At 39.3% G+C, this 24601-nt stretch overlaps 1 protein-coding gene across 2 annotated transcripts in view; it reads left to right on the forward strand.

Annotated features, from left to right (window-relative positions):
* The window catches only part of lamb2 (laminin, beta 2 (laminin S)), a 75853-nt gene that overhangs the window by 19200 nt on the left and 32052 nt on the right, over positions 1 to 24601 (forward strand). For both annotated transcript variants that reach the window (XM_035940689.2, XM_023293635.3), the window contains exons 3-11: positions 3411 to 3580; positions 7366 to 7501; positions 12801 to 12874; positions 12954 to 13142; positions 14853 to 14916; positions 20070 to 20272; positions 20372 to 20492; positions 21523 to 21711; positions 22271 to 22450. In XM_035940689.2, the coding sequence (XP_035796582.2) occupies positions 3411 to 3580; positions 7366 to 7501; positions 12801 to 12874; positions 12954 to 13142; positions 14853 to 14916; positions 20070 to 20272; positions 20372 to 20492; positions 21523 to 21711; positions 22271 to 22450 (1326 nt within the window). The remainder of the gene's footprint in view (positions 1 to 3410; positions 3581 to 7365; positions 7502 to 12800; positions 12875 to 12953; positions 13143 to 14852; positions 14917 to 20069; positions 20273 to 20371; positions 20493 to 21522; positions 21712 to 22270; positions 22451 to 24601) is intronic.

Raw genomic sequence — 24601 nt, forward strand, 5'->3', positions numbered from 1 at the left:
GCAAGTGGAAGCAAAGTGCAGCAGTTGTGCAGAATAGCTAAGAGAATGTGGCTTTTTTTTATTCTGAACGCTGAAGTCAGAGTGCAAATCTCAATATTTAAGTAGACTTTAAGAGATTTAGCCATTCATGCAATTTTTCTACGCCATGTTAAGGGACATTTTGATATCTTAACTTAGTATAACTTAATTTAGCATAACTTAACTTAGCATATCTTAATTTAGTATAACTTAACCTTACTTAACCTAGTATAGCTTAACTTTACTTAATTTAGTATAACTTAGTATTGTTTGACTTAACTTACGCAATTTAACTTAGCATAGCTTAACTTAATATGACTTAACTTAGCATAGCATAACTTAGCATAGCTTTACTTACCTTAGACTAGCTTAGCTTAGCTTTACTAAAGTGAGCAAGGAAAGAAACTTAACATAACTTAGCTTAGTTTAGCTTAGCCTAGCTTAACCTCAATAAAATTAGAGCAATGACCGTAGCTTAACTCAGCTTTACTTAACTTAGCATAGCTTAACTTAACTTTTAATTATTTTAACTCAGCATAATTCAGCGTAGCTTACCTTTTAATTAACTTAACTGAGCATAACTTAGCATAGCTTAACTTAATTTTCAATAAACTTAGCTTAGCATAACTTAACTTAGCTTTACTTAACTTGGCATAGCTTAACTTAACTGCCAATTAGCTTAGCACAACTTAACTTTTAGTTAACTGAGCATAGCTTAAGTTCACTTTTAATTAACTTAAAATAACTTTACTTATCTTAGCATAACTTAACTTAGGGTAGCGTAGCTTAGCTTTACTAAAACAAACAAGGAGACAAACTTTAGCTTAACCTAGCTTAGCCTCAATAAAATGAATGAGAAGAAGTTTCAAGCCAATCAAAGATGGTTTAGCAGAAGGATCCTGATGGTTTTTTGATGGAATAATTCTTTTATGGTTATGTCTTTATGACATAAACAAGTGTTTTGGAATGAAATACTTCAAAGATGCTCATTTCAGGCTCAGGATCATGGTTTTTTGCTGTCTGTGTGTTAACATGAAGTAGACTGATGCAGAAAACACTTATATTTCTATCTTGTGGGTTATGTGAATGTAAACTTGAGTTATGCAGAGCTGTAACCTACATTTTTCCATGTTGACTGTTCACATATAGAGTCAGGATTAGAAACACCTGTTGTGGACGAACCACAGACTGACAGCAGGACTCCTGAGTCTGTTCACACATATGGACACACAACAACCCACAGACACACAACAACCCACACTTCCCAGAGGCCTGTAGGCGTTTCACACTGAGATGTCCGGAGGAATGTGTGGCGGCTGCTGCTGGTTGTCATGAAGGTTTATAAGGTTTATTTTAACTCCCACACATAGTTCACTTATTCAGTCACACCGAAGCTCCATCACAGACACACTCACTGCAGTAAACACAACCGGTTCCGTTATTTAATGTCGCACCTCCGTACAAGATTTAGCTTTTATTAAATGAGCCTTCATTTCAAACACTTCTGCTGCCTTCAGTGTGACCTGCAGTGGTTTGTTTCCAGATTTAGCCCTTAGCTGAGGCCTACTGTCAGCTCAGTTCACCTGCATTCACTGAAATAATTAATGTTTTCTCAGCACTGAACCCATTCTATAACATTTATGAAGCACTCCCATGAGAAGCTGGTAGAAAATAGGATAAAACGCTATTACTCCTGAAAGAAATTCTTGTGCCACATGTTCCTCAGGAAAACAAAAATGACACAACACGAGAAATGAAGTGACTGAAAAGTAGAAAAGCGATAAGATTTAAGTACGATAAAGTTAAAAAAAATAGAAAAGCACATGAAATATTTAAATAAAAAATATACATTTATTTTTTTGGACTCCATAAATGTCTGGTTACTGTTATCCACAAAAGCACACAATGGCTTTTCATCTAAAGTTCCATTTGTAAATTAGCCTTTACTAGCTTCACCAGCTAACTGCTAACAAACTAAATAAGCCAGTTGGCTAACAAATTAGCTGTAGTTAAAATAAGTTAGTTTGGCTAACTTGATAACTACCAGAAAGGAAAAATAATTATTTCAGTTCATTTAACAAAAGGAAACGTTACCTGTGTGCCTATTTGGTACAGACAGACTAGTTGATCTCAATTGAGCATAGCGTAATGTAGTGTAGCATAACGTAGAATAACGTAGCGTAGCATAATGGAGCGTAGTGTAACATAGCGCAGTGTAATGTAGCGTAATGTAATGTAGCATAACAGAATGTAGCATAGTGCAACATAGCATAGTGTAGCATAACATAGCGTAACATAGCGTAATGTATTGTAGCGTAATATAGCGTAGCATAACGTGGTGTAGCATAACATAGCATAGCGTAAAGAAGTGGAGCATAACGTAGTGTAGCATAGATATTAAGTTAGCCAACTAGCTTATTTTAGCTACAGCTAATTTGTTAGCCAACTAGCTTATTTAGCTTGTTAGCAGTTAGCTAGTAAAGCTAGTGAAGACTAATTTACAAATGGAACTTTAGAGGAAAAGCCATTGTGCGCTTTTGTGGATAACCGTAACCAGACAAGACATTTAAGGAGCCCAAAGAAATAAATGTACATTTTCCAATTAAATTTTACTCAAATTAAATAAAGTTAATTAGGTTAACCTAAATTGCCATAAATTAAATTATTTTCTTTTGGGTCATTTCATCTGAACTTGTCACATTTTTAGAACAGTGTTTGCTCAGCCATCTCTTATTTGCTTGAAATTATTTTAGCAGAAATGTGGATATTTATTAAGATATTTGTGAAATTTTAGTTTTTACTAAAAAGTACAAAAGCAATAAGATATAGGTGTGATACATTACTGAAAGTAAAACAAATAAGCTACAATGAGGTTAAAATATAACAGTAAAAATGAACGTTGGTGATTATACTGAGGTAATAATATGTAATACCACATGTGATAGTGAAATATGGCACCACAAAAATTAGATGAAAATGAAATGTTGCACATTACATTGACAGCATTGAACGTCAAAGTGACATATTGCATATGAAATCAAAATATTGTAAATGAAAATGAAAAGAAATATGACACATGAAATTACGCCAAAAGTTTTTGGTGATATGAACCATTACAAAAAGCATTGTGGTTATCACAAAAATGACAAAATAAATGTGGCTTTTATTGTTTTTTCATCCCATATGGTCGTTCTTTAAAGGTGGCTCTTCAAAACTTAGTTAGGACACAGATGACCCATATTCACTGACTTTTAAATCCACGTATTTAGCTCTTATGTTCCGTCTCTTCTCCTTGTTTTTATTTTCCACCTCATCTTTGTGAATGTTTGTTCTATCAGTGTACGATGCTACTTCCTGTTCACTGTAACTAGTTTCCTGTTTCCATCCTACAGTCCTGTCCGCCGTCGTCGCCCAGGAACCCGACCACAGTCACGGCTGCGCTCACGGCAGCTGTTACCCGGCAACCGGAGACCTTCTGGTTGGACGAGAGAAGAACCTGAAGGCCTCGTCGACATGTGGGATGAGAAGGAAAGAACCGTACTGCATCGTCAGCCATTTACAGGTCAGTATGTGGTGAAAACAGACGGTAAAAGTACTAATACTCTACCTGGTACTGCTTAGTAGGAATCAAATGATATTGTTTTGATAGGTTCAATATCAATATGGTGATTAATAAAGCTGGATAAATGATATTTGAAACTGATATGCCTCACATGTTATACACTCACTGGCCACTTTATTAGGTCCACCTTGCTACTAAAAGGTTGAACCCCCTTTTGCCTTCAGAACTGCCTTAGTTCATGGTGGCTACTTTCAACAAGGTGTTGGAAACATTCCTCAGATGTTTTGGTCCATATTAACATGATAGCATCAGTTGCTGCAGAATTGTCGGCTACACATCCATGATGCCATTCCACCACGTCCCAAAGGTTCTAGTGGATTGACATCTGGTGACTGTGGAGGCCATTGGAGTACAGTGAACTCATCGTCATGTTCAAGAAACCAGCCTGAGATGATTTGATCCTTGTGACATAAAGCATTATCCTGGTGGAAGTAGCATCAGAAGATGGTCCACTGTGGTCATAAAGGGATGGACATGGTTAGCAACAATACTCAGGTAGGCTGTGGAGTTTAAACCATGATCAGTTGGTAATACGGGGCCCAAAGTGTGTCAAGAAAATATCCCCCACACCAGCAGCTGAACCGTTGATACAAGGCAGGATGGATCCATACTTTCTAAATGTCTAATTTATTTTGTCATTTTCAGTCTCCTTTTGTTGTATTTTGTTTCATTTTTGTCATTTTCAATTGCTTTTTATTGTTTTTTTAATCATTTTTTTGTCATTTTCAATCTTTTTGTTCTTTTTGTTGTCAAATTTTCAGTCATTTTCAATCTTTTTGTTGTTTTTTGTCTATGTTTTTTGTCTTTTTCAATCTTTTTGTTGTTTTTTGTCAATTTTTTGTCATTTTCAATTTTTTGTTGATTTTGGTCAAATTTTTTTTGTCATTTTCAGTCTATTTTTGTTGTTATTTTGTCTATTTTTTTTTTTTTTTTTATCATTTTCAATCTCTTTTTGCTTTTTGTCTCATTTTTTGTCGGTTTCATCATTTCATCAACAAGTTTGTTGCCTTTCTTTCATAAACAGCTCGGCATATGCCTTAAAAATAGAGCTACGACTCAATATGTTGCTGTTTGGTTGCACTTAATCAGTATTTTATCCAGATTATTAGTAGGAAATCCAGAGAAAACGAGTTTTTATCATTTCAATGTTAGATAACAGCCATTGGGGAAAATTTGGGGTATCAAAATTGACATTTTTTTCCAAAAAAGATTGTATTCAACATTACAAAAATACTGTGTGAAAAAAAGCAATGTAAAAATGCATCTTAAAAGAGCATTTCCTGTTTCACTGACAGTAGTGTTGCACACATATTGCACCACAGAAAACTTACCCAGGAATCAGCCTGATTCTAAAACCTTTATTTATGTATATTTATTGATTTTAGTCTGTCTGTGTGCCTTTTAATGAGTTTTTAGTATTAAATTAGGTGTTTTTTTCTCCTGGTCATTATTTAAAATTATAATGTGATCAATAATTATAAACATTAGCTGAAATGAAACCCTTGATCTAGATATAGTTTTCAGCTTTATTGCCCTGCCCTAACCTGTATAAACAGGCTAAAGTGGTTAAATTCACAATAAAACTTTAATCTGTTAGCTTTTATTAACCATAAGGTATTTTGAAATTCTATAAATATGATATAGAAGAATGATATCTTTTTAGATTATATTGCCCAGTCCCACAATGATGCCACAGCATATAGATTCTCTGATATTTAAACATTTACTGTACATCTACTACATTACATCTGCAGTAAATTTCTGTATATATTGAGTTACACACGTAGACAAAACTGTTGGTACTCCTCGGTTAATGAAAGAAAAACCCACAATGGTCACAGAAATAATTTGAATCTGACAAAAGTAATAATAAATAAAAATTCTATGAAAATTAACCAATGAAAATCAGACATTGCTTTTGAACTGTGGTTCAACAGAATTATTTTAAAAAATAAACTCATGAAACAGGCCTGGACAAAAATGATGGTACCCCTAGAAAAGACTGAAAATAATGTGACCATAGGGACATGTTCAATCAAGGTGTGTCCTCTAATTAGCATCACAGGTGTCTACAAACTTGTAATCAGTCAGTCGGCCTATTTATAGGGTTACAGTAGTCACTGTGCTGTTTGGTGACATGGTGTGTATCACACTAAACATGGACCAGAGGAAGCCAAGGAGAGAGTTGTCTCAGGAGATTAGAAAGAAAATTATAGACCAGCATGTTAAAGGTAAAGGCTATAAGACCATCTCCAAGCAGCTTGATGTTCCTGTGACTACAGTTGCACATATTATTCAGAAATGTAAGATCCATGGGACTGTAGCCAACCTCCCTGGATGTGGCCACAGGAGGAAAACTGATGACAAATGGAAGAGACGGATAATAGGAATGGTAAGAAAAGAGCCCAGAACAACCTCTGAAGACATTAAAGGTGAACTCCAAGGTCAAGGTACATCAGTGTCAGATCTCACCATCCATCACTGTTTGAGCCAAAGTGGACTTGATGGGAGACGACCAAGGAGGACACCATTGTTGAAAACAAATCATAAAAAAGCCAGACAGGAATTTACCAAACTGCATGTTGACAAGCCACAAAGCTTCTGGGAGAATGTCCTATGGACAGACGAGACAAAACTGGAACTTTTTGGCACATCAGCTCTATGTTCACAGATGCAGAAATGAAGCATATGAAGAAAAGAACACTGTCCCTACTGTGAAACATGGAGGAGGTTCTGTTATGTTCTGGGGCTGCTTTGCTGCATCTGGTACAGGGTGTCTTGAATCTGTGCAGGGTACAAAGAAATCTCATGACTATCAAGGTATTCTAGAGAGAAATGTGCTGCCCAGTGTCAGAAAGCTTGGTCTCAGTCGCAGGTCATGGGTCTTTCAACAGGATGATGAGCCAAAACACACAGCTAAAAACAGCCAAGAATGGCTAAGAGGAAAACATTGGACTATTCTGAAGTGGCCTCTATGAGCCCTGATCTAAATCCTATTGAACATCTGTGGAAGGAGCTGAAACATGGCGTCTGGAGAAGGAACCTTCAAACCTGAGACAACTGGAGCAGTCTGCTGATGAGGAGTGGACCAGAATACCTGCTGAGAGGTGCAGAAGTCTCACTGACAGTTACACAAATGGTTTGATTGCAGTGATTGCCTCAAAAGGTTGTGCAATAAAATATTACGTTAAGGGTACCATCATTTTTGTCCAGGCCTGTTTCATGAGTTTATTTTTAAAAATAATTCTGTTGAACCACAGTTCAAAAGCAATGTCTGATTTTCATTGATTAATTTTCATAGAATTTTTATTTATTATTAGTTTCGTCAGATTCAAATGATTTCTGTGATCATTGTGGGTTTTTCTTTCATTAACCGATGGGTACCAACAATTTTGTCCACATGTGTAACTCAATATATACAGAAATTTACTGCAGATGTAATGTAACTTTATTGCTACTATTTTTTTCTCCTCCCTGTTTCTCCTACTATAGTTTCTTTATTTTTTATTATTCCCTTCCATATTCCTAGGGTGACACCAACAGCTGAAACCAAATTCCTTGTATGTTGTGTACGTACTTAGCCATTAAAGCTGATTCTGATTCTGAATTAACTCCATGTTTCGTTGTCCGTCCTTAGTCTTTTCTCTCCATGAGGTTCTGGACTCCCTAAAGTTTTTCACGTTAAACGTCGCTCTACCGATTTTTTTTTCTGTTTTTTGTTGCAGGATGAGAAGAAATGTTTCGACTGCGACTCCAGACGACCGTACGATCCGGTTTACAACACCATCAACCACCGGATCGAGAACGTCATCACCACCTTCAAGCCGCACCGCAAGAAGTCCTGGTGGCAGTCGGAGAACGGTGAGGAGACTTTATCTTTATCATCATCTACGATCTTTTGTTGTTTTTTCATCAAATTTTTTGTCATTTTCAATAACTGGATTAACAGTTTCAATTCACTCAAACAGAATTTCAAACTTTCAAAATGCATCTGTCTAATAGATGGAGAGACATTAGCCTGTTAGCTCACCTGTCCCACAGTTAGGTGTAGAAACAAACTCTTCTTCGGCTTCATCTGATTGGTGTTTTTATTGTTTCTGGGTGAATTTTGTTCATTTAAATGACAAAAATCTCTTATTTCTACATGACTTTGAAGCTGAAGATGGAGTGTGTCACAGTGAAAATTTTATGTCTTTAGCATCAAAGAAACATTCAGCAACGGGATTATTTTGGTTGTGGCAAGGTTGGTTTGTTGGTTCATCGGTTTGGTACAGACAGAAATATCTTGACAACAGGAAAGTTTATGTCCATACACAACAAAAGTCAGCTGATTTTAGAGATTTCTCACTTTACCTCTAGCGCCACAAGTAGGTTGACATTTTGAACTTTCAGTGAAAATTCTTGACATCATTTGGGTGTTATGTGGTGAAGTTTGGTCGAGTTATTCGTGGTTCCCAGAGGCTGTACCCTTAGTGATCTTCTGACTCCTCCTGTACCATCATAGCGAGGCCTGCAAGTGTGTTGTTTGTGTTAAACGTCTCCTGGATGGATTTATGTCACATTTTACCTTCAGCAAGACCCTAAAACCAGCCAACTGTACGTTTACAACCTTGATGATCTCTAACTTTTCCGACCACAGCTGTTGGGAATTTTACCGTAAAAATAACCTTTTTTTTCCCCCAGTGTATAAAAATAGAAAAAAACTGTCATCATCATGTACATTTTCTAAGTGGCAGCAGGTGTTACTAATACCGGGAGAAAATAGTGTCTCTACATGCTCTAGATGCTTTACTACATAGATTATTTAGAATTTTTAAATTTTTCAATCCTCTTATCCACTCTAGGAAAACGCTGCCTGCAGTTTGGCTGAAAAGTCCCAATTTCTTGTTGTGTTTTGGTCACTTTAAGCAGTTTATGTTTTAAAAACTCTAAACAAGAGAAGTGATTTTGATGAAATATTAAAATTTTGAGCTCAGATTTGTTTTCCAGCCAAACAGCACGCCACAGACGAGCAGTTCAAGGACCACTGGAGAGCTGGAAATCCAATGATTCCTCGGTTTTACAGTTTCTGGCTCTCATAAATGACCTAGTTTTGATAAGTTATTAATTATAACTTATTGTTTGGTTTTGGTGTTCAGACAGTTAAAGTGGTAGACTTGTTTAACAGCTTGTTTGATTTCATCTCTAGTCTTTATTCATGACAGGAAATCCTTGTATAATGATAGATTTTCACAACAAAATTTTAAAAAGTAAATGATACGATCTTAGCTTTTATTTGCAAATTTGCGTTAAACTTTTATTAAAGCTCCTGAAGTAGCTGCTTTTTAATACTCCTCTAGATAGCATTTATGGAGAAAAAAGTTTGAAAAATCCTAAAAGTTTATTAGAACCACAAGCAACCATAAAGAACTTTAAACGCAGGGTTAGGTTTGCACTCATGCAGGATCACAGAGCAGCTACAGATGAACGTAATAACAGAGCGGGACGAACTGTGGGGAAAGTTAAAGCCCTGATGGAAAGATAAAAATAAAAGAGGACGGAATAATCAGGACGGATTTGAACTTGGCATATTTTTAGGTGCTCATAGATCTTCCTTCTAGTAACCACAGAGATGTTTGCCTGAGCGGCCAGTTGGACACTGAGGCTTATTTGAGCTGCTGAAGATGCACCCAGAATAGACCGGAGGGAAACAGTAGAAGAAGAAGGAGAAGAAGAAGGAAGACGGGAAGCTTCGGGACTATTTTTATTCCTGGTAGCTGCAGCTTTTCCGTCACAGTGGGTCTGTTTCATTACGGGTCACAGTGGTTTTATTGTGTTCGCTCATTAATAGAAAACAGGGAATTTCATAGACATTAAAATGTCTCTGAGTGACTGTCAGCTACAACAGGTGTGTTTCTGAGTCATTTTTATTATGTTCTAGTATGTACGAGCAGCCAAAAACTCTCTATTAGCAAGTTCTCACACTATTTTTACCCTCCTTGCCGGGTTACACCCTTCCTCCTCGTTCTTTTACAACTTTTTCCTTCCTCCTCAGCATTCAGCAGCTTAGTTACCTTTGAACAGACTTGTTTTTACTGATAAAATTAAAGACAGACAGGAAAACCCTAATAAAATTAAGCTAAAAAACTGTTGTGAACTAGAAAAACACGCAGAGAGCGCAGTACTCCACCAAGTCATTCTATCATTTCTGATAGCTGCAATCTTTAACAAATCCGTGGATCCAGACTATAAGCAGCATCTCTGCCAAAATCCCATCACTTGGTCCTTGTGTCATTTCTGACCTTCCCTGAAAATTTTATCCAAATCTTTGTTTGTTTTTGAGTAATTAAAATTAAAATTAAATTAAATTAATTTAATTTAAATTTTTCTATTTTTTATATTTTAATCTATTATTATTATTATTATTATTACTATTATTATTATTATTATTATTATTATTATTATTATTATTATTATTATTATTATTATTATTATTATTTATGGCTTGCTTGTATATTTTCGACTGATCCTGCCAAATCAGTTTTGAGTAATTTTAATTTAATTTAATTTAATTTAATTTAATTTAATTTAATTTAATTTAATTTAATTTAATTTAATTTAATTTAATTTAATTAATTTAATTTTTGTTATATTTTATATTTTAGTCTATTATTATTATTGTTGTTGTTGTTGTTGTTGTTGTCTTGTATATTTTTAACTGATCCTGCCTCTGGCCTCATTGTTTTTTCTTTTCTTTTGTTTTCTTTCCTTTTCTTTTCTTTATGTGTGAATGACAGCTTTCCCTCAGTTTTTCAATCCTTGTTTTATTCAGTCCTTCATTAATGATAGGAAGTTGGTTGGAGCGTGTTGTTTTGTAAAGCTGTTAATTCCTTATTCTGTAAAGCACTTTGTGTTAAATTCCATTTGCATGAAATGTGCTTTATAAATACAGTTTTATTCATTAAATAAGTTGAGATGCACTAGAAAGGCTCTGCAGACCTGAGCAGACCAGCAACACCAGGTTTTAATGTGTGTTCTTATACTAGGAGCAACATATATGATATGACACATCGTTACTAGAGCAATTTAATGTACAATAATCTATTAATGCAGCTTTAATATTGGTGATATATCATGTTTTCAAGTGCATTCCATCGTCTGCTGTTTGATTATGTGCCTCAGGAAAGTAATCTACACCTCAAATACTCACTCTGTCATTATCTGGGCGACATGAATGAGTTTCTGCAGAACATGTAACTCAATAAGCGTCACTTTCTTTACTGTTTCCTCTTCATGTGTGCTAAAGAGCTGTTGTGTTGTGGTTTGTCTTTAAACCACCAGTTTAAACACTTCTTGGTCTGCAGAGCGTTAAAGTTGTGAGAGTCTAAATTCATGTGGTGCCTTTTATGTGCAGGGATGGGAAAGTCCTCTTGGCTTTGTGCTGCGTTTGTAATAGAAAACACAGAGAACAAGAGTGAAAGTAGAGAGAGCGCTCGGTGTTGTACAGCTCAGGAAGTGTGTGGGCTTTTCCGACATGCCGCCTGCCTTTCTGCTGCCAACGCTGGATGAATTTCCTGTCCAGAAGCCAAAAATGCCTGGTTGCTACTTCACTTTACTGCCACTGGCCATTGCTGTGTCATTTATCCGTCAGGAATTAATCATATAGAAGGAAAAGAGAGCAATGAATTATTAACTAGCTGACAGTTGGTGGCTATAGAGGAAGTTTCTACAGTTCTACAGTTTCATTCAGCAGACGCTTTCATCCAAAGCGTCCAAAGTTTAGGGTCACCCAGACAATTTCATGTTTTCCATGAAAACTCACACTTTTATTCATGTGCTAACATAACTGCACAAGGGTTTTCTAATCATCAATGAGCCTTTCAACACCATTAGCTAACACAATGTAGCTTTAGAACACAGGAGTGATGGTTGCTGGAAATGTTCCTCTGTACCTCTATGGAGATATTCCATTAAAAATCATCTGTTTCCAGCTAGAATAGTCATTTACCACATTAACAATGTCTACACTGGATTTCTGATTCATTTCATGTTATCTTCATTGAAATAAACTGCTTTTCTTTCAAAAACAAGGACATTTCTAAGTGACCCCAAACTTTTGAATGGTAGTGTACGTCTGACAGTAGATTCAACACCAACAAGGATCTAATCAGGAGAAAACAACCTGGATAAGAGTCATAAAACAAGTTCAAGTGTGATAATTGGACCATGATGTCTACAGGCAGTGTAGACGTACTAGAATATTTTTTTTTGCAGTCTGTCAAGTGCAAAGATGTTCAGTGAAGGGCTTGTTTTTAGTCTTTTCTTAAAGACTGAGAGAGACTATATAGATCAAACAGAGTTTGGTAACTTGTTCCACCACCAGGAACCACAGAAGAGAAGAGTCCAGTTATCGGCTGGTCCTGTTGCGGTGGTTGGATCAGGAACCTTTAGTAGGCTGAGCTTAGAGAGCAGGATGGAGTGTAGACCTCATTGAGAGAGTTCAGGTAGGAGGGAGCTGTTTTCATACTAGTTTTGAATGCAAGTGTCAGAGTTCTGAATTTTATGCGGGCAAGAACTGAAAACCAGTGAAATGATCTGAACAGCGAGGTGACATGAGCTGTTTTTGGCTGGTTGAAAACCAGACGTGTTGCTGCATTCTGGATCATCCTGCAGAGGTTTGACCGTGCATGAGGGGAGGCCTGCCGGTCAGGAGTTTTAGTAGTCGATCCATGATATTAGAGAGCCTGGACCAGGAGTTGAGCTGCATGTTCAGACAGGAAGGATCTGATCTTTCTGATGTTGTACAGGGAGAATCAACACGACCAAGCAACAGAGGCCACATGAGCCTCGAAGGTTCGTTGGACATCGATCATGATGCCCAAGTTTCTGGCAGATTTTGTGGGTTTGAGTTGGGTTGATTCAAGCTGGATGTTGGTTTCTTGTTGAATAGAGGGACTGGCTGGGAGGACAAGGAGCTCAGTCTTGGAGAGGTGGAGTTGAAGGTGGCGTTTTTTCATCCATGCCGAGATGACTGCAAGGCATGATGAGACCCAGGTCAAAACAGTGTGGTCGTCTGGGGGGAACGATAGGAAGAGCTGGGTATCATCAGCATAGCAAAGGTACAAGGAAATTTGAGGTTTAATGTAAATTTAAATCTCTATATGATTCTGTCTCTCTGCAGGAAAGCCAGATGTTTTTATCCAGCTGGACCTAGAGGCAGAGTTTCACTTTACTCACCTGATTATGACATTCAAGGTAAAACGTCAGATCCAACCGCTTCACAAAGTTACCTGTGCAAGAAGAAACCACACCGAGTAACTTTCTTCTCTTGCAGACTTTCCGTCCTGCAGCCATGCTGATCGAACGCTCGGCAGATTTCGGTCGCAGCTGGCAAGTTTATCGATACTTCGCCCACGACTGCGACACTTCGTTTCCTGGAATCTCTCAGGGTCATTTACGAACCGTTAACGACGTCGTCTGTGAGTCGAGATATTCTGACATCGAGCCGTCGACAGAAGGAGAGGTGAGCAACTAATTAACAGCCAAAATTAATCAAAATAATTGTGCAAGACAAACACTAAAATGTCCATTTTTTGTGAATAAAACTTTGCTACTAACAGTTTAATCTTAGTTTCTGACATCAAAGTATATTGTTGTCTTTGTGTATAAGGTTGTGGACAGAAGTTTCCATCCACTTGTAAAGACCATGTATATCACAACAGTCTTGAGTTTCTAATGACTTCTATAACTCTGAATTTTCTATAATGTAACCATTCATACAAAAGAATCTTTGTTACTAATAGCAATCCTGCATTTTGGTTCTTTCATAGATTTACTAAAGGTCTTCTGGAAATATGACAAAATCTGCTGGGTCAAAAATATACATAGAGAAATGCTAGTATTTGGTTAAATGTCCTTTGACCATTTCCACCTAAGTTAGGTTCTTCTGGTTTCCATCCACAATCTTCTGGTTTATCTTTGATTCCTCTGGACAGAATTAGTGCAGTTCAGTTGTTGTCTTTCTGACTCAGACTTGTTTCTTCATCAGTCCACAGGTTTTTGATGGGTTTAAAGCAGGACTTTGGGGAGACCAGTCTAGAACCTTCATTCTAGCCTGATGGAATCATTTCTTTACCACGTCTGATGTGTGTTTGGACTCATTGTCTTGTTGAAACATCCAACTGTGCCCAAGATCAACCTTCTGCTGATGGTTTTAGGTTTTCATCCTCCTTCTTTGTTATTCCATTTACTTTGTATAAAACTCCAGTTCCACAGAGCATGATGCTGCCACCACCATGCTTGATGGTAGGTTTGGTGTTCTTGGGCTTAGAAAAAGACCCACCAAAGGCACTCGGAAACCTGTCCAAAACTAGTCCTAAAAAGGTATAAAACCAGGACCAAAACCAAACCTAAACTACTCCTAAAAAAGTCCAAGACAATCTAAATCCAGTCCTCAGCCAGAACCAGATCCAGTGTGAAATAAATCCTAAACCAACCTGAAATCACATCCAAAACCAGGAGAACCAAGACTGAAACCAAGCGTAAACCAGTTCCAAAAAAGTCCAAAACCAGTCCAACACACAGTCTGAAACCAGTCCAGAAACACTCCAAGAAAGCCCCAGAGCATGATACTGCCACCTCCATGCTTGATGGTAGGTCTGGTGTTCTTGGGGTTAAAGGCCTCACCTTCTCTCCTCCAATCATATTTCTCATCAGTTTTTCTTCCATCTGACCACAGAACTTTCCTCCAGAAGGCCTTTTCTTTGTCCATGTGATCAGCAGCAGACTTGAGTGGAGCTTTAAGGTTCTGCTTCTAGAGGAAGAACTTCCTTCTTCATGGATCCTCTCAGCTCATGTTGATGTAAAACCCTGTGGACACTGACAGCTGTGTTCCAGCAGCTTCTCATTCATTCAGACCTGCTTTTTGATATTCCTTGAAATAAGTAGCATGTGAGGTCACTTTCCAATTCAATCTACAACCTAACAATAGTTTTATTAACAAATCTTGCCATGGAATGTAATCTTGAGCAAAATACAAGAATAAACTGCTCATGCCCGACCCAATTAAGTTTAGTTGCACAACATTCCACATCTTTACATTAAATGTAGCATGTATGCATATCAAATATGTGGCACCAAGACTCATTCTACATAAGTTGCTGCTTTCTTCCTAATATTTCAAGTCAACTGTGTAATGTGTGGTTGCATAATGTACGTATATTTTCTTTCCTAGGTCATCTATAAAGTGTTGGATCCAGCTATCAGGATTGAGGACCCGTACAGCCCCGACATCCAGAGTAAGGCACACTTATGTAAACGTAATACTGTATAATGTATAATCCTGTGATGTAAAATACTAAAACATCAGCAAATAGATAACTTATGGGTGTTCAGTGCAAGTGTTACCATCCAGATGGACGTTTTCTTGATTTAAGAGGTAATAAAAGTTCGACAGCATGGAATAATAGACTTTTATTGCAGTCATATCATGAAATACACAATACTTTAATGTTATAAACCGAGCATTAATCTGGTAAACTCAACACAAACGTCAAAGCAAAACTTAAAGCTTTGGTATAATCATCCCTCAGGCGACTCTGTCTTGTTCTCTGGGTCCACATTTGTCACCATGAATCAAACTCCTGCAGACACAATTAGCTCTTGTTATCCAGCTGTGACGCGTTGCAGACGGTAAATCTCGACTCTCTGGGGTGTGAAACGTTTCCCTGCAGCACGACGACATGGTGAGATGTGAAAAGCAGCTGTTTCTCTCCCACACAGATCTCCATGTCCGAGAACTTGTGTTTAGACTGGCAGCACATGAGAGCTGTTCCCAGAAACTCGCAGCAGCAGACTCCGTCCTGCTCTGTTGTCAAATAGCTCAGCAAAACTGGATCCAACTTGTAGCCAAAAGATCCACTTTTACTGTTTAATGTCAAGACAAATGATCAACGACATCCAACTTTCTTTGGTAACTTTTTAACTTCTGTGTCACTTAAGTGTTTTGCCTACGAGCCTAATCCTGAAGACACATTCAAGCCCCGATATCTGATCCCGACCATCTGTAACATAAAGTATTTCGAGATAATAAAGATCCTGTGAGGAACCCTGAGAACAAAAAGTTCCAGAGAATAATTTTCTGTCTGACAGCTTCTCTGTGTTACCACAAAGCATGAATTACAGATCAGCAGCAGTAGCTGCACTAGATGGAAAAATGCAAAATGCTGTTATAATAGAAGGCTTCATAAAGAGATATCCACTCCTGAAACTAACTCTCAGCATTTCTCAAATATTTAAATGCATATAGACTTTCTGTAGGAAGATTAAGCTTGAAAGAACAGGATTTTTACACATTTAGGGGCAATATAAAACATTTTAACGCATTTAGAATGTGAAGATGTGAACATTTTGACTGTTACCTTTTCAGAATTTAGTATTAGACATCCTTACATTGCAGCCAAGTTCAAAAAACTCTTTTCTAAAATACTAGTTGGAGTTTTTACAGCTGAAATTTTGCAGTTTCTAATAATTTTTCATCATATCAGTGTTGCTACTTCCTGTTTAAGGGTTCATCTTCGTTTTCTTTTGTTAATAATCAAAATTAATTAGGTCAAAATTAGCTGACAGTGAAACTGAAAGTGCTTAGTTTTCAAATGGATCATTCCACCTGAATTTAGTTTTGTTGGAGTATTATTGCTACCAACTTTCCCAACACAATGTTTGTATGTGCAATCCAAAACCAGCCCTAAAAAAGTCAAAAAACCAATACAAAGCAGGGTAAAAACCAGACCTGAGCTACTCCTAAAAAAGACTCCAAGATCCTTAGCAAAGAAAAACCAAGATGCACAAAGACTAGACGACTAATTGAAACCAATTCTGCACTGACAGGAAGCCAGTGGAGGATCTCTTAATCTTCTTTTACAGTATATCGTCTGTTCTAGATAGACTGTGGTCATAATGATCTTAGCGAGGACATTTTAAAAATCTAATGTGCTGCTCAAAGCGTCAGAGCGTGACGTTTGCTTTCGAAGACCCGCCTTTGCAAAGTACAACTTTACACGGTTTTGTTTTTCCTGTTAATAGCTGGTTTTAGTCTCCTTTTACGTAAACCTGCAGCTGTTTAATGTCAGCTTTGTGTCCAAGTCACCGCCCTGGTGACGTTCTGCAGACGTCACGGCTTTAAGATCAAGGCTGCAGCAGTGTTGTGCTGCTTTTTAAGATAATGCATTTATTATTGCAGTAAACGTAGCTCATGCACAAACCTGGATTCAATGATGAAATTAGTTATTGAACTATAAAGAAGAGACTCACCTGTAGTCAGAGATTATTTCATTTACTTTTTTAGTTTTATGATATATTGCATCTATCTATCTATCTATCTATCTATCTATCTATCTATCATCCATCTATCCATTCATCCATCATCCATCCATCCATCTATATACATACATACATACAAATATATATATATGCAGTACTCTTATGCACAAATTGAGTTACATAAACTAGTTAAAAGTAAAAAAACGACTATTTTAAGTTGCGGAGGAGGTTTATTCATATTATCAGTCTATAGCAGGTATTTTTGTCATCAAAGAGACTTTAAAATTCTAAATTTAATCAAATTTTTTCTTTCTTGTGTTAACTTTATGACATCCAGACTTAAGATGCACCTTCAGATATTGTAATAATGGAAATTTTGTGGAGATAAAACTGTAGTTTCACCATGAATCAGTTGCAAGTGTCCCTCCTGCTAAGTTTTAACATCTGCAACTTAAAGAAGACCATAAAACACTCCATTTTCTTGCTATCATGACTGTTTAATCTCTAAATTTTTCTTTCTTTCTCTGGTTTCTTTTGTCTTTTGCATGTCAGCGCATCTATGACTTCAACAGGGAGATTTTTGACTTCACTTTTTTACCTGTAGTCACAGATTATTTCATCTACTTGTTCGAAAAAAACTTGTTTTTCCCTCATTTTTCATTCATATTGCAAAGTATTTTATGTATTTCTGCATTAATTATTCCAGTAAACCGATCAGTAATCATCTCGTGTGCACAAACTGAGTCATGTAAATGAGAAAACAGACTTTTTTAAGTTGCTGAGGAGATTTTCTCATATTATCAGTCTAGTTTTAGTCATCGAAAAGAGGTTTTAAAAAGCAATCATGCAAAATTTACCATCACTTTTTATTTCTTGTGTTCACTGTATAACATCCAAACTTAACATGCACCTTCAGATATTGCAATAATGGACATTTTGTGCAGACAAACCTATAGTTTCATCATGAATCAGTGGCGAGTGTCTCTTCTGCTCAACATAAAATAAGTTTTAACATCTGCAGCCTGTTAAAAACCATAAAAAGTTTCTTGCTATTTTAACAGTTTCCTCTCAGCATTCATTCATTCTCTCTCTATTTTTGCTTTCTTTCCCTTTTGCATGAGCATCTATGTCTGAATTATAATATACGTCCATGAAACCAGCAGCAGTGTGACGTATTCACTGTCTAAAAAGTTCTTTGAGCTGCTAATTTATACTGTACATGTCTCAGTTTCAGCCTTCGGTCTGCAGAAAGCTGCTGTTCGGCTGCTGGCTGAGTTAAATCACTGTCCTCTGTTCGTGCATCAGAAACAGAGTCTCAGTGTTGTGGAAGTTGGACGGATTAGCTCTCGTCTGTCAGAGTGAGATTCTATTACTGCAGATAAAGTCAGCGGGTCGGAGTTTGGAGGGAAATAAATCCTCCAGTGAAGCTTTCCTTTATCCATCTCACTGCTTGGGCTCCTGCAGGGTTTAAAACTTTATAAATGATGCTGAAAAATGTCCTGTTTGCTGCAGCTGTTCTGGTGCTCCAATGTTTATAATCATCAGTATTATCACAGTGGTGCTTACTGGGATTCATACTGGAATTGACGGATCATTTTCTGCTTTGTTCACTAATGCAAAGAGTAGACTTGCTTTGGTATTTAATTACATGAGAAGTAGTGTTTTTAAAGGCAAAAAAAAATCTCATAATTTGTTTTCAATATGTGCCTCTTGGTGGGTCTTACTGTTAATCATCATAGAAGTTTACATACAATTGTAAAGACCATGTACAGTGCCATGAAAAAGTATTTGCCCCCTTCGTGAATTCTTTGAATTCTTATTTTTTGCATATTTTCCCCACTTTAATGTTTAAGATCATCAAACAAATGTAAATATCAGACAAAGCTAACCAAAGTAAACACAAAATGCAGTTTTTAAATAATGATTTTATTTATGAAGGGAGAAAAAAAACTATTCAAAGCTAGCTGGCCCTGTGTGAGAAAGTATTTGCCCCCTAAACCTAATAACTGGTTGGGCCATCCTCAGCAGCAACAACTGAAATTAAGCATTTCTAGAACTGCCAATGAGTCTTTCACATCTCTGTGGAGATATTTTGGTCCACTCTTCTTTACAGAATTGTTTTAATTCAGCAACACTGGAGGGTTTCCCAGCATGAACGGCCTTTTTAAGGTCATGTCACAGCATTTCAATCGGATTCACGTCCGGACTTTGACTAGGCTACTACAAAACCTTCATTTTGTTTTTTTAAGCCCCTCAGAAGTCGACTTGCTGCTGTGTTTTGGGTCGTTGTCCTGCTGCAGAACCCAAGTGCACTTCAGCTTGAGGTCACAAACTGGTGACCGAACATTCTCCTCCTTTATGCAAACTTTTGTTCGTCGCTGTGTTTCCTCTCCTGTTAGTTTGGGAAAATAAGCCCAGAGGAAGCAGAAAAAGCTGCAGAAATTGTGCATTACAATGAAGGGAAAGGTGTGCGCCCCTGTGAAAAATGCATGTTCGTGTTTTTGCACATTAGTGGTGAACAGCTGGACTGTAACAGTGAGAGCTGCTTGTTCTGCAGATTGATGGAGTGCAAAGAGAGACGAATCCCTCCGGAAAGGAACGTTCCTCCTCCAGATAGTTTGAGAAGATGCGGAAGCAAGATGAGGGAAGATCCATGTCAGCACCAGTTTTCATTAATGTCCATCACTTTTGGAGTTTTCTCACATTAAGTCCCCTTATATGGGTCATTCCAGAATTGGAGGACATTTTACGTCCCACCCATCAAATTTCTAATAATCCATGTACAAAATACTAAAACATGCAGTTGTTGTGTAAATGTTCTTGTCCTGATACCAAATCTAAAAAAAAACTAGGAGAAAAGAATGTTTAAAAATATTTCTAAAAATACCAAATAAGTCTGGAGTTCCCCCTAAAATAACATTTTTCTCTTGTCCCACCCACTGATGACCAAATGGAATCGCAAATAAAATAGTTAAACTGAAATTAAAATCTCCCTTTTTTGGTATCATTTTTTCATTGATGTCTCAATGTTTAAGAATTCATGTGCTAATAATGTCAAAATTTTGCACAAATGTCTGATATGGACATAAAAACTGAGGTGGTAACTCTCTTTGTGTCTTCTTCCCATCAGATCAGCTGAAAATCACCAACCTGAGAGTGAACTTCACCAAACTGCACACGCTGGGCGACAACCTGCTGGACCCCAGAGCCGAGATCAAGGAGAAGTATTACTACGCCATCTATGAGCTGGTGGTTCGTGGAAACTGCTTCTGCTATGGACACGCCTCGGAGTGCGCCCCCATCGATGGCATCAGGGGCGACATAGAAGGAATGGTGAAGATTTTACATGCAGGAAACACCTTTAATTAGCAGATTCATGTCATATTTATGTACCTTGTAGAAATCTTTAACTTCCTCTCGTGTCTCTTTAAGGTTCATGGCAGGTGCGTTTGCAACCACAACACCAAAGGATTGAATTGTGAGCAGTGTGATGATTTCTACAACGATCTGCCCTGGAGGCCTGCAGAAGGACGCAACACCAACGCCTGCAAGAGTGAGTTGCATTGGGTTTTCCACAGATGCTAATTTTAGCGCCTTCTGAACCTTTGTGGTTGTTTTGACCACAATAATCATCCCTGCAGAAGGTCTTTCAGGGCTGTTCTTGGGGGAATTTGAGATATTTGGTGAAATGTTATTCATGAGGACAGACTTTTATTGTTGAAACAAAAGAGGCCTTCAACTTTAGCTAAAAACAAAATAGACGTCAGTTGGCTAATTTAGCTAATATTTGCAGATTAAACTTGAAATGCAGATAGCAAAGGACCAAGAGAACCTTTAGATCCTCAAAGAGTTTACTTTTTTAGGTGTCTTTTCACTCCAGGAGCTCAAGGCGGCTTTAGAGATGGTCCTTCCAGGAATAAAACCCTCTTAAAGTCTTTCTGTTTCCACCAAAGGAACCAACAGATTAACTCAGAGGGACCCAGAACAACAACAAATGATGGTTCTATGAGCAAAAATGGTGTTAGAACATCGCGTTGTGGGGAAGAAAACATGTTTTCTAAGTTTAACTGAAGGGTTTGGAAGCAGACTTTAGCTATGTAGTTAGTGTCTTTTTATGACCATAGCTGTGTAGCTATTTTGTATTAATTTAGCTGTGCAGTAAGCTTCTGTCTGTGACTTTAGCTGCAATGTTAGCTTCTTTCTGTGGCTCTGGCTTATGTAGTTAGCTTCTTTCTATAACTTCAGCTGTTTAATTACCTGTTTTTCAGTTACTTTAGCTGTGTAGTTAGCTTCAGTCTGTGACTTTAGCTGGATTGTTAGCTTCTTTAGCTTCTTTGGCTATGTAATTATCATTTTTCTATAACTTTAGTTTTGTAGTTAGCTTCCTCTATGACTTAGCCACATTGTTTGCTCCTTTAATGACTTTAGCTGAGTAGTTAGTTGTTTTTGACCTAAAGTTTAGGTCATCAACTATGGACACATAAGTAGCGTCTGTGATGGTTGGTCATGTAACTACCATAACTGGCGCCCTGTTTACACTTGAAAAAGTACATTAAAACAACGAATCCTTCTTGTTTCTCCAGAGTGTAACTGCAACAGCCACTCATCCGTCTGCCACTTCGACATGGCGGTGTATCTGGCGACGGGAAGCGTCAGCGGAGGAGTTTGTGACGACTGTCAGCACAACACGATGGGACGAAACTGTGAGATGTGCAAACCTTTCTACTACAAAGACCCCACTAGGGACATCAGGGACCCTCGAGTCTGCATCGGTGAGTGTCTGTGATCCAGAAGTAGCTTTATCTGTCGTTACCTGATTTCGATCAGGTCTTCAGAAAAGTCATGGATACCAATGACTAAAGCCGTCTTATAGCGTCGCGTGACGACATATTCGTCCACTCCACTCACCAACTAGTTCCATGTAACCAGTTCCGACCTAACGACAAAACGGCGTACGTCGTAAACTGAGGACCCCCCTGTAACCAGTTCGAACGTAACAACAAAACGCTGTAAGTCGAAGGCGTGGTAAACCGAGGATCCCCACTATCCCCAAAGATCAGAGAGAATCCTCAGAACTGATGCTGGCATTGCTTGCATGAACTGCTGCTCTGCTGGTATCACTACTCCTGATACCAGTAAACCTTAAGTCATCTGAGTATCCAGTGTGTCTCTTTGTTTGCCTCCTCATCCTCCTTGGACATCGCTGAACTTCCACAACATCTATAAATATCTACATTTTAGACAATAAAAGTTTGAGAGCTGGTCGTGCAGACGTTGTTGTAAAACTATATGAATTTCAGATGGAATGATTGAACTGTTTCTGTATTGCAGCTTGTGACTGTGACCCGGATGGCTCCCAGAATGGAGGGATGTGTGACAGTAACACTGATCCATCCCTCGGTATGGTGGGAGGTCAGTGCAGATGTAAAGCCAACGTCGAAGGTCCTCGATGTGATAAATGTAAAACCGGCTTCTTCGGCCTGAGTGCAGAAAACCCTCAGGGCTGCCAGCGTGAGTAAAATCTGTTAGAAACACTGCTGCTGCTCCCACTTATTTACATGTATGTTTTTACACATACCATTTTAAATTACTAGTTTTATTTTGCATTCATGATGGCTGAACGCCGAGCATTGTGCAATTGGTTGACTGTATGTGTTTTTGTTGTTAATGTGTGTTTGCATGAGTGACATATTAATGTATGACAGCCGTGACAGACTTTTGACAGATTTTTATTTTTGTACAAAGCTACACCTTCTGATGAAAAGACTTTGAGCGTAAACCACCTTGTAAAGAACTTTCAGACTTCGCCGGTCAGAGGCTAACCGCAGCTAACTGCTAACGGACAGTGCTATCAGCAGCGGCTAACTAGCTGCGGTGGCTCAACACGTCGGTGTGTTACAGTGTTACAGTGTTTGGATGCAAACAGCAGCAGATAAGGGCTTTATAGCACCACAGTAACAATCCTAGTTCACTGTTTAGTTTTCGGAAGCCAGGGACATGGCGGACACAGCCAGGGACTCTTCACCGGACACCACTTCCTTGTCTGCCCCCCCCCACACCTCTGAACTAGATGCAGCCAACACAACCATCATCCGCCTGAAGGCTGACATCCGTCGTCTAACTGAGGAGCTAAAAATCAAATCAGATATACTCACCTCCTACATGAACGTCGCCTGCAAGCAGTCCCGCTACCTCGCTTCAGTCCAGTCCTCCCTCCATGACACCCTCCCGTGGGTCCCCGTCAGCCCCCGGCCCTCGTCCTGTTCAACCCCGAACCGACATCCATCCTGGTCCGAGGTCGTCATTCGTGGCAAAAGCAGCCGCAACGACCACACCGTCTCCCCGGCCCGACCAAATCTCATCAGCTTTGCGGCTCTGTCCCTACCGGCCAAGCCCCGGCCCGCCAACCCGGCGGCGACGCTGATCGGCGGCGACGCCTCCTCTTCCTCCAACCTGCCAGCTGCCGGAGCCTCTGCGGCTCCCATCCGAACAGACGACGGACCGCCAAAGGCTCTGGACCCCCCGACGTCCAACGCTGCGGATCGGCCGGCCTCCTCATCGGGGGCGGCTACTTCCCGGTCGCCGCTGGACGCCGGCGCAAAGACCACCTCCGCGCAAACGTGCGGTGGCCCCCGGGCTCAGCCTGGCTCCACCGGCAGGGTCTCCCCTCCGCGGGCGACCGGCAGCACTCGGTCCTCCTCCGGAGAGCAACAAACCCAGCGGTCCCAAACCCGGATATCCTCCGCAACCTCCCGACGACGTCTGCTGCGGGACGCGGTTCGCCGCCACTCCGCCGGGTCCGTCGGCAAAGACTTGGACCATCATGGCAGCTGTCTACAACCCGAGTTTGTAGACTCCTCATCGCCGCGTTTCCATCGCTCCACCATCACCTCCACCCTTACCGACACCGAGCCACAGGGACAGCTGGCACCCGCGGCGGCTCCTCTGCACACCAGCCCCGACGCAACCTCAGCCGGAAGCCCTCCACGCCACCTCTCCCGTAAGTTCACAACCTCCCGTCCACCACTTGCCCCACTCTTCGCCCCCTCTACGCTCATCATTGGCGACAGTATCATGAGAGGCATCAGGTTCTTTAACGCTATCACACTGTCATTCCCCGGTGCTACAGCTGCAGACATCGCTGTTAAAATTCCTTCCGTTCTCCGCTCACTCCCCTCCTCTGTACACCGCATTATCCTTCACGTCGGCTGCAACGACACAGCGCGCCCCCAGTCTGAGCAGACAAAACGTGATTTTCAAAATCTGACGGACTTACTGAAAGACTGCGGAAAGTCTATTTTTATTAGCGGGCCCCTACCAACGGTAAACAACAACTCTGAGCGCTTCAGCAGACTGCTCAGCCTGAACACCTGGATTAGCTCGTTCTGCCGTGCCAGCAGAATTAACTTTATTGACAATTTTAACTGTTTCTGGAACAGGCCAGAATATTTTAACAGTGATGGCATCCATCCAAACAGGTCCGGCAGATCACTTTTAATCTCAAATATCCAATACACCGTCCACACTTCAGACTGACTAGTGCCAGTGTTTACATCCATCTCTTCTTCACGCTCCACTGAACCGCCTCCCAGCTACAGCGCCCCCCTCTGTCCCCACCTGGAACTCCCCCCATCTTCCCCTCCAGCACACCCACTGCCTCCC

Source organism: Amphiprion ocellaris, chromosome 8 (assembly GCF_022539595.1).
Source record: "Amphiprion ocellaris isolate individual 3 ecotype Okinawa chromosome 8, ASM2253959v1, whole genome shotgun sequence".
NCBI lineage: Eukaryota > Metazoa > Chordata > Actinopteri > Pomacentridae > Amphiprion > Amphiprion ocellaris.